Genomic DNA, 11,037 nt, shown 5'->3' with positions numbered 1-11,037 from the left:
AAGCGCACTACTGTTTGAGCCACATCCCCAGCCCTGTTATGAACATTTTAAATTAAAACATTTAAAGTTCTTAATATATAGAATATGGCAGGAATATAACTGATATCATTTAGTATTTTTATTTAAGCCACTTCATTACATACTTAAGACTCAAGTTCCTAAAATAGTAGAAGGCAGACAAATAAGCAAGAATACAAACAATATCTAAGAGAAAACACAGGAACCAATCTGTTGACTGCTCAGTCTCTTAATGGCTGCCTTCATCTCCTGATTCCTCAAAGTATAAATAATTGGATTAAGGAAGGGGGTGATTATAGAGTAAAACACAGACAGAAACTTATCTACAGAATAACTATTGAACGGAAAAGCATAGACGAAGATACCAGGGCCAAAGAAGAGGGTCACTACAGTGATGTGAGCAGAGAGTGTGGACACAGCCTTGGAGGAGGCCCTGGAGGAGCGCTGCCAGAGGGTGATGAACATGATGATGTAGGATATGACCAAGAGGATGAAGCACACCAGGGACAGGAGCCCACTATCCACAATCACCAGGAGCTCCGGGATAAAGGTGTCAGTGCAGGCCAGCTTGATGACCAGAGGGAGGTCACAGAAGATGCTGTCCACAACATTGGGACCACAGAAAGGTAAACCCACTGTGAAAACCATTTGACTTGTGGTATGAATGAATCCAACCGCCCATGACAGCACCAGAAACCCAATGAGCATCCTGCGGTTCATGATGGTCTGGTAGTGCAAGGGCTTGCATATGGCCACATACCTGTCAATGGCCATCGCTATCAAGAGAGACATCTCACCACCCCCAAAGAAGTGCATAAAGAATATCTGGACCATGCAGCCCCACAATGAGATGGTTTTGCATTTTCTAAGGAAGTCTGCAATCACTTTGGGAGTTCCAACAGAGGAAAAACATAGGTCAAAAAATGATAGATTTGCCAGAAGGAAGTACATTGGTGAGTGAAGATGTTTATCGAATATCACAGAGATTACAATGAGGAGGTTCCCCACTACAATGGCTACATAGACAAGAAAGAAGATAACAAAAAAGAATATTTGAATTTCTTGGGAATTAGAAAGTCCAAGCAGGATAAACTCAGAAATACTTGTGTTTTTACTTAGGATATCCATATATCTACTTTTGTGAGTCTGTCAGAAGTTGTCTAAAAGAGAAGAAAACACAGAAAACTCACAGAGAAAAATAAGACAGTGTTCCTATTCCTTTTTTTCTGCATTTCACTTTATTATTTATTCAGAGCATAAACCCTTAAGTCTATCTGTCTTCATGTTTGGCTCCAGATCAGACCGTGGTTGAAATCTGAGTTTATTAAGAACATAAAAAAGGACTTTGAATATCAATAATGAAGTACATTTTTATCTTTGAGCTTTGCAGAAGTTCATTGACTGAAACATTCATATCCCATCTTCAATATGCTCTAAAAAGATCGTCATTGTCACATTAAAAAGCAGTGTTCAAACAAAATGTGCATTGTATATTACTGAAAGGAGCTATAAAAGAGAATACTCATATCATTAATGTAATATTTAATGTTAATACAGTTACATTGTTAATTGAAATTAAAGTCAATATGTCAGGAAAGACAGAGGTTTTTGACTGTAATGATTCCTATTGCCTCTATAGACATTAATACTATTCAGTTTATTTACTCAACAAAATAATTGCTTGCAAGTGTTTTACAAAATTGGATTCAAAATCTAAATGTGATATTTCTATTTAGTGCATATATGTTCATACATCAACCATACACAGAACTTCCAAAATCACCTCCTTAAGACTAAGATGTACCAAAGTTCACCATTATTATGTTACCCAACTTTTCTCAAAGAATTTGAGAAAAATAATAAGAGAGATGAACCATTAATTTTTGTTTATTAAAAGAAAAAGAGGGGTGGGGATGTGGCTCAAACAGTAGTGCACTCGACTGGCATGCGTGCGGCGCCTGGTTCCATCCTCAGCATCACATACAAACAAAGATGTTGTGTCCGCCGAAAACTAAAAAATAAATATTAAAATAATTCTGTCTCTCTCTCTCTTTAAAAAAAAAAAAAGGAAAGACAATACCACAAAAAATGTAGATGCATTGTATGTACAGTGTCATGAAAGTTGTTGTCCCCTTTGGATCTTTGTTTCTTCTCAATTATTTTCACAAAGGCTTATTTAAACTTAAGATTTTTCAGGATGAATTAAATCAAAGACTTTGTGACACTGACTGAGGCAAACTCAGCCAAGTGAATTTAAAAAATGAAAAAAAAAGGACTTACATTTAATGAGGTCAGGACTTGATCTACTTTAAGCCATAAAGTGCAGAGCCTCCCCTTTCCCCTGATGTAGGGCTGCAATGCAATTCTTATTAGAGGCCTGTGAATTATTTCTAGAACTTTTCTTGTGTTTACCAAAATCTTATAACCAGAGCCAATAATGATTATTAAGAAAGAAAATTAGAATAGTGGGAATATTTTTTTTTTTAATTTTAACACGATTTCACACGATTTAAGTGTGAAAATATACTGTGTCTCTAGCTAACCACACAAAGCATGCAATTACATACCCTTCCCTTGCAGAGCTAGCATTAAGAGAAATATCTTATGAGAAGTGTTCCATTACCAACCATTATATTTGACTCCATCTTCCAGAGTTATGTAAAAATTAAATGAGCAGAATTCAAAAGTGGAAAATTCAAAAGTTGATTGTGCTTGCACTCTTGCAGTAAGACTATCAGGTGCAGTTATTTCCTCTGGACAGTCTATATTTCTAGGAAGTATTAAATAATATACTTGCAGGAGCACATGAACCTCCAAACTATTGATTGTTTTCCAGTTGAATTAGTGTTTAAATATTTACCCATTTTTAGACTGTTTCTCAGAGATGTTAGATTTTCTCTCGTCATTCCTCTTAAATTCTAATGAATATAACAATAGTATCATGTGTGGTATATGTTTTGACTTTCTAAGCTATGGATCAGGCATTTTATGCTTGCAGTCTTGTAATATATTCACTTTTAAAAATTACTGCATGCCTTAAAGAGAGTAGGTAAAGATTCTTATATCATGTGATAATATAAAACCATTCAATCTGATCAGTGTGGGCAAACAATTCAAACACAACATCTCTTTTCTAAAGATGACTTATTCAGCTAGAAGTACTGAATTAATTTCTTAGCACCCATTATAAAATGTATTTTTAATATTTTTTCAATTTGAAACAAAGTCAAATTTATTTCCATTTAGTTAGCTCTTTTCAATCCCCTCATTCTTTTAGAAATTTGGTATTTGTATTTATTATTTAGGTACACATTCAATTTGTAACTTCAAATAGTGTGGCATATGTAGTTTAAAGATAGGGTAATGCGTAAGGGTCGGGAAACCTACCAGGTGGCACTTGGACTCTGGAAGTAGCAACTTTATGAAATCCTGAAATGCTTAGTCTTCATCATCTAGTGAACTTGTCTGCTCTGGATTGAAAAGAGTACAGTATTTAAAAGTATCCATTGGTAAGGGACATATAGGAGAAAACAAATTTGATAGTTATTAGATCCCTCAGAGACTAGTGGTAAAAATACACTGGGGGGGTTTTAAAATATCCTTTTGCCATTTCATAAAATGTGATTATTTTTGTGGTGAGAAAACTTAAAATACAGTCAGTAAGAAACTTTTAAGATGATAATATAAATTTTTAACTATGGTCTCCTTGATGTATAATAAACTTTTTAAATTTATTCCTCTTTTATAACGAAATTTTGTGCTCTTTATTTAATCTTCACTCAGACTCTGGTAACCACCTTTCTACTCTGTATTTCTATTTGGTTGACTTTTTGGTTCTGCATATAAGTAAGATTACATGATATTTGTCTTGCTGTGCCTGACTTACCACATTTAACATGATAACTTCCAGGTTCATCCATGTTGTAACAAATGACAAGATTTCACCCATTTAAATTCTAAATATTATTTCACTGTGCATATATACCCACATTTCTTTATTCATTTGTTGATAGACACTTATGTTGATTCTGTATCTGGCTATTGTAAATAGTGCAAAATAAGCAAGGGAGGGCAGAAAAATCTTCAGATATTGTTCTTTGGATACATAGTCAGAAGATAGGTAACTGGACTATGTGCAGCTCTATTTTGAATTTTGAGAAAACCCCCATACTTTTTTTCCCATTTGGGTTTATTAATTTACATTCCCTCAGTATTTTCCATTAATAGTGTATAAGAGTTCCCTTTTCTCCATGTTACTCTCATCTTTTTGATAGCAGCCTTTGTAACAGGTGTGAGGAGACATCTCATTTGAGTGAATCCAGATGACTATGATAAAGGAGATTTTTCATATACATTGGCTATTATTTTTATCCTTCTTTTGAGAAGTTTCTACTCAGATCTACTGCCAATTTTTGAATTATTTTTTTCTTAACATTGAGTTGTTTGGGATTTTTATATATTTTATCAGATGTGTATGTGTTGCCAATATTTTTTCACACTCTGGAATGTTTTCTTACTTGAATTCTTTGCTTTGCAGAATATTTTAATTTGGCTCAATCCTTTCTGATTCTGTTTTTTTGCTGTGTGTTTTCCTGTGGTCATATTCAAGGAAATATTGGTCAGAGTGATATCATAGCATTTTCTTTATTTTTGTGTTCTAGTAGTTTTAAAGTTTCAGCTATTGACTCTGGATTTTCTGTATCTCTGAAAAACATATTGTACAAAAAAGAATATAGACTTACAGAAGCTCATGAGACTGTAAAGACAGTGTCTCTCTATTTAAATATTTCTAAAATAATGAGTGTTTAAGTACTTACCCATTTTTTTTTACTGTATTCAGGAAGATTAAATTTTCTCATCTGTTGCTCCTCTTAAGTTCTAACGATTGTAATGAGATCATCAATATTTTACAGTGGTAACATTCTGTGATTGTCTAAAGTATTTTATCCTTAAAGTCTTATTATTTATCTATCTTTAAAAAATGGCAACCTAAAAGAAACTATTATTTATATTATGTAATATAACATTATAATTAATCAGTAATGTTTTTAATAAATGACAATCATTTAGAGAATAATGCAACATATCTTTCTACAAATCTATGTTCTCAACATTTTCATCAAACAATCAATACATTATTTTTTTTATCTGTGCTTCTTTTAAAAGACTCCTGTTTTAAAATGACCTAGCCACCACCAGCATCACTCCTGCTTGAATGAAGCTTACCTAACACAAGCATTCGTCTCTAAGGCATATCAAAGGATCCTTGTGTTTTGGAACATTGTTAGGACTCTGACTACAGCAGAATCACCAACAATAACTGTAAATACATGGAAAAAAATGCTGTGAACAGACTGTGAAAAGGACACTTGTTATAGGAAGAGAGCTGAAAGAAAACTCAGTGTCACTTTGTGCCACCTTCGCTGGGAGTGCACACACAGAGTGATTCAAGTATTTTTGTTTTGTTTCTGCTGTTCTCTGCATGTCCTCAAATCACTCCAAAAGCATAACAGATGTTGACTTGTGGTTTCAGATAAATTTCCTGAGTAGGCAAATAAACAAATATGGAACCCATGAACAACAAACAACAACTGTATTCATTTTATTTCAAACTTTCCTTTTATTTCAACTTTTTTCTACCTATTAATTAAATATGGAAAGCATTCACGCTTGAAGTTTTGCAATTCCATATTTAAAATGAAGCTTTTAATGTTTATTTTTTGTAGTATTTATTTTTCTATCTGTTTTTTCCTATTTCATACACTCTTTCTTTTTTCTGTTTAGCTGTTTTCAGGAAAATAATCCTTTTTAAAACTTGTCCTGAATTTTATAGTTAGAAGACTTCTTATTAGTATTTTACAGGATTTCATAAAGATGAAATATATATCCAGGGATTCTACTCGAAGTATTAGTTTGACCAAATATTTTAATATATTAGAATCATAGAACACTTAAATTCCTTGTTTATTGTTTCTTTCATTATTCAAGACTCTTGTCATGTGTACATACAGACACACAATATATACAATATGTATATATTACATATATGCTGTATGTATGAACTGTACATATGTATGATAAGACCTTTAAAATACACTACTGTTTGTACTGTCAATAGTCAGTCTGTATTTATTTACATGTATCAACTTGACAATTAACTTATTCTTTATTCTTTCTTTAATTTATTGTTTCCTTTCAGGATTAGGGTTTCTTAACTGAAGAACTACTCCCAATACTGATTTAGTACAAATTCTCAGGCAACAGATTTTCTGTCCAAAAATGTCTTTCTCTTAACTTAAATGGTTTCTTTATCTAATAACAATTATTTGACTTGTTTTGTCATCTTTCAGCAATTTCAAGGTATCATTGTACTCTGATTTCCATGTTTGTTTTATGGGGGAAAGCTGTCCTTACTGTTTATTCTTTTAAGTAAATATGTGCTTCCTTCTATCAGTGGCTTCTAAGAGTCTCTGTATCATTGACTTTTATCTGCTTTACATTCATGTGTTTGGGTCTTCTTTCTCAAAACTTTATTCTGCTTATGGACCAAAGACTTGTGGTCCATGTGGTCCATGGTGATGCCCTTTATCACTTTGTAGAAGTTCTCTGCAAATATTACATCTTTCCATTTTCTCTTTTTCCCACACTACTTGGATGTCAACTATACATAGGTAGTACATTTCCATTCTATCTTACGTATTTCTAGGACTCTTTCCTTATTTTCCTTTTTATCCAATTTGCATTTCATTTGAATTTTTATTCACTTTATTGTAATTTCCTATGTTTAATCAATTTTAAAGTCGTGATGAATTCTTACTTTAACGAATTTTAATTAATAGAATTTTAGTTGATGATTTCTTGAATTATAATTTTCTGTTAAAATTATTTTATCTTTTTTGGGGGGCAGGGATTGAACTCAGAGGCACTCGAACAATTATCCACACCCCAACCCTATTTTGTATTTTATTTAGAGACAGGGTCTCACAGAATTGCTCAGTGCCTTACCTTTGCTAGGACTGGCTTTGAACTCATGATCCTTCTGCCTCAGCCTCCCGAGCCACTGGGATTACAGGCATGTGCCACGTGTCCAACCTTTAATCTTTTTTATACATTATTTTCTGCCATTTTGAACACAGTCATCATAGTTAGTTTAATGAAATTATTTTCTTTCAAAGTCTGGATAGAATCGAAAAATACAAATGATTTTTTTCTGATATTTAGATAGCATACTTATATTTTCCAATGATTTTTTTATACTATGAATACAGTTTTTTAAAAATCATAGGTTGCATAGGCTCTAGATCATGTATTAATTGCAAAATGAGGTTGTTAACCGTATTACTATAAGATCTACACACAGGAAGCTAATCTTCTTAACCCAGAATGTCTCAAGTGTGTACAAACATTACCTCTAGTAGTTTGAGGTCAGAGATGCTACCCAGCAATCTACAATGCACAGGGCAGCACCTCACAACAAACAATTAGAAAGCCCTTGTTCATCCAAAGAAGAATGTAGGTTGAAGCTGATTTCCAGTCTTCTTAAGACAGAATCCAACTTTGTCTTCTCCAGAAGCATCATGGCTAAAATTAAACCCTGAAGTCTTCTTACAACTTCTGATTGACTTAGTTAGTCTTAAATTCAGAAATCAGGGAAGTGGCATAGGGACTGAAGGATATAAGGTTTCCGTTTTATATGGAGATATCTACTATCTACTAGTGCTAGAGAAGCTCTGAGATATTTCCCAAGTATTGCACACAGTTTCAGTTCTGTGATCTTGTAGCCTGGAATAGAAAAATAATTGCTGTATTCTACATATTAATAATTGCTATGAGGAAAGGATTTCTTTAATTGACCATATATATATGGTAAATTAATATATATATATATGTATATATATAATTTATATATAATTATATATATAATTATAATTATATATATAATTTATATTATAAATTATATATATAATTTGATGCCAAGTTCATAGGCTGCTTTTACCACCCATTCAACTATTTCTATATAGGATACCTGGTATTACCCCCATCCAAGCAAACAAATAAAGAAAGAAAGAAATTGAACTGGTTTAGTCATCTATAACTAAGTAAAGATTAACATACCATATAGACAACATAATTACATTCAGGATGAAATCATTTGAAGGGAACTCAAATTCCTCTCCAAGATTAACAACAACAGTGAGGGAAATCACAACACTCTTCAAATTTAGGAAAAAAATAACTAATTAAGGCACAAATAAATTACTTAACAGTATGATTTTTTTAATTAATGAAATTTTATTTCCCAAATTCCTCCAGAGTCTTGATGCTCTTTCCTTAAGGCAAGTAGAAAACATTAATACTCTCCAGTTTAATGCCTTTTATGACCTCATTTAAGATTTAAATGGCGTGAACTTCTTTCCATTGCTTGAAATACTTCAGGAGAGTTTTACCTGCCAACTTCTTTTCTTTCAATTCTTGCCACTTTCAACTGCTTCAATTCCACTAAGCTACATTATTCTTCTGGTGGTCTTCAAATGTAACAAACTTATAAAATTGTGGATCCTTGTATTAGTCATCCTTTCTTCCTATAATATCTCAGGTAATTGTGAGGTTACTTCTTTTAGATCATCTTGAATCAGCTGAATCCCAAGGACCAGCTGATTTAGGTCAGAATACCTTATTGACAGTAAAAAGCAAGGTATTTAGTACCTCCCCAATCTACAGTGTAGCACTGCTGTTGACATTTTTTTTTTTCTGATTTGATAGTTTCACCTGTATTTATTCACTTGAATATATCCTAGCACAACTGGATGTTGTTTATCTCCTTCATATGCCACACAGCCTGAAAACTGAAAGTGATTGGTAACAGTATGCTTACCTAATGACTCATTTGTTCAGTGCATAAAGAAATAATTTATTTCATTTTGATTGAACTTTCACTGCTTTTGATTTACTCATGTTTCTACTCCATTTAGAACACTCTGTGCTGACATAACAGCTTTATCATGGAGGCTTTCACTTCCTGGTTGCGAAAAGTATATATTACAGGGTTCAGCAAAGGAAAGATGACTGTATGAAAGAGAGCAACCACTTTGTCAGCTGGGAAAGCCCTGAAGGGGCGGGTGTAGATAAAAATGGCAGGTCCAAACATGAGGAACACAATGATAATGTGGGTGGTGCAAGTGGAGATAGCCTTGCTCTTCCCTTCTGAGGAGTGCCCCTTTACTCTGCAGAGGATGACAGCATAGGAGGCCAGAAGGCCCACGAAGCACAGCAGGGTGAGCAGGCCACTGTTGGAGACCATCAGGAGCTCCACCACAAAGGTGTCAGTGCAGGCCAGCTTGATGACCTGTGGCACATCACAGAAGAAGTTGTCCAGCTGGTTTGGGCCACAGAAGGGCAAGTGCAGGATAAGGGCCACTTGCACAATGGAGTGAGCAAAACCCCCAAGCCACAGAGCCAACAGTAATGCATAGCAGACCCTGGGGCTCATGACTGTTGCATAGTGTAGGGGCCGACATATGGCAATGTAGCGATCAAAGGCCATGACAACAAGGAGGAACATCTCTCCTGCTCCAAGGAAGTGCAAGAAAAACAGCTGGGTGATGCAGCCTCTGTAGGAGATCACCTTCTTCTCAGAGAAGAAATCCACCAGCATCCTGGGAGCCACAATGAAGGAGTAGGAGGCATCCAGGAAGGCCAAGTTGCCCAGGAAGAAGTAGAGGGGGGCTGCCAGTCCAGGATCTGATTTTATGGTCAAAATTATAAGAAAATTTCCAGGGAGAATTACAACGTAGAAAAGTGAGACTAGCACAAAGACCAGGAGCTCAGCATCTTGAGATTGGGTCAAACCAAGGAGGATGAATTCTGTCACCACTGTGCTGTTTCCTGTGTCCATTACTTCCTAATCTGGAGAATCACAAAAGCAAATTGTTACCTGTTATGACCAACCTTTTTCTGCTCAAAGATCCTCTCCTAGTAAAAACAATATTTGCTACATCCCAAATTAGTATAGATGAAAGCAACTTATTCCCCATAATTCCCCTGAACCCTGAGTTCACCCTTCTTTCATTCTACTCATTCTCACCAAAACTTGGGTCTTCTAACTTCACTTTCATTCCCATTTAACCATGAGTTTCTATATAACTGTCCTTCTATAGGACTCGAGGCTATTTTGCTTACAATGTCTTAGGAATATACTCACTAACACACAACATAAACTTTAGCAAGATTCTCTGTTTTGGGGTTATTGATGACTAATCTTTGTTGTTAAAGGTAATTCACTGTTTCTGATTGTCAGAATATGGGCAAAGTGTGGGTCCCTTCTCCTTATTGACACATAACAAAGTGTTTTTTCAAGTCCTACAGAAGCCCAAGTCCTTGCTTGTTATCTTTCTGTTTGTTTTCTGAATTGCAATGATAATTCTGATGTCATGCTCTGCATAGATAGCCTTATGAATTCTCAATCTAAACTGGTCATCAGGCACTTAAAACAAGATCTGTACCTTTGACCTGACTTAGAAGTATTACCCTGGTTATATACATGACCAAGTGCCGATCCTGTTTAGGCACTATATCCTGTTCTTAAATTCTAATTAGTAGTCCTTTATTTGCTTACCATATACCTAAAATCTGCTTCTCCAAATGTCAGATGGTAGCCAAATGATATCCTTCTCACAGATATTTTTTAATAATATGAAGATTAATTTGACTATCCTAAGTAATATAATTAAAGCAGAGTGCATTGATATTGGCCATAGACAACATATAATATACTCATTTAAGAGATAATTAAATTAAAGTTAATTGCAGTTAACTTTAAATTTGCAATGTATTTCCTTCTTTGGTCTCATTAGCAAGTGATTAAATGAGTATGTATACCTCTGTCAAAACTAATTAGGAAAGTATTGGTATTTCATTAATTGACACTATTTCATCAAGGCATTAAATGACAAATCATGACTTTGTTTGACTTAATAATTTCCATTTTAGCCAGATGAGGTGGTGCGTGCCTGTAATCCC

General features: G+C 34.3%; 2 protein-coding genes across 2 annotated transcripts; both read right to left on the bottom strand.

Moving 5' to 3' along the window:
- Positions 1-204: 204 nt before the first annotated feature.
- LOC143394693 (olfactory receptor 4K13-like) lies at positions 205-1,146 on the bottom strand. The gene has a single exon (XM_076849354.2). The coding sequence runs from the start codon at positions 1,144-1,146 to the stop codon at positions 205-207; it is 942 nt and encodes a 313-aa protein (XP_076705469.2).
- Positions 1,147-8,986: 7,840 nt separating this feature from the next.
- LOC143393922 (olfactory receptor 4N5-like) lies at positions 8,987-9,913 on the bottom strand. Its single transcript, XM_076848423.2, has one exon. The coding sequence runs from the start codon at positions 9,911-9,913 to the stop codon at positions 8,987-8,989; it is 927 nt and encodes a 308-aa protein (XP_076704538.2).
- Positions 9,914-11,037: the final 1,124 nt, after the last annotated feature.

This window comes from Callospermophilus lateralis, chromosome 3, assembly GCF_048772815.1.
Source record: "Callospermophilus lateralis isolate mCalLat2 chromosome 3, mCalLat2.hap1, whole genome shotgun sequence".
Taxonomy (NCBI): domain Eukaryota; kingdom Metazoa; phylum Chordata; class Mammalia; order Rodentia; family Sciuridae; genus Callospermophilus; species Callospermophilus lateralis.
Note: the sequence above shows the minus strand (reverse complement) of the source record. Positions and strands in the feature narration are given on the sequence as shown.

What these genes read in the sequence shown, in the direction of transcription:
- LOC143394693 (XM_076849354.2), bottom strand. Translation starts at nt 1,146, where the DNA reads ATGGATATCCTAAGTAAAAACACAAGTATTTCTGAGTTTATCCTGCTT.
- LOC143393922 (XM_076848423.2), bottom strand. Translation starts at nt 9,913, where the DNA reads ATGGACACAGGAAACAGCACAGTGGTGACAGAATTCATCCTCCTTGGT.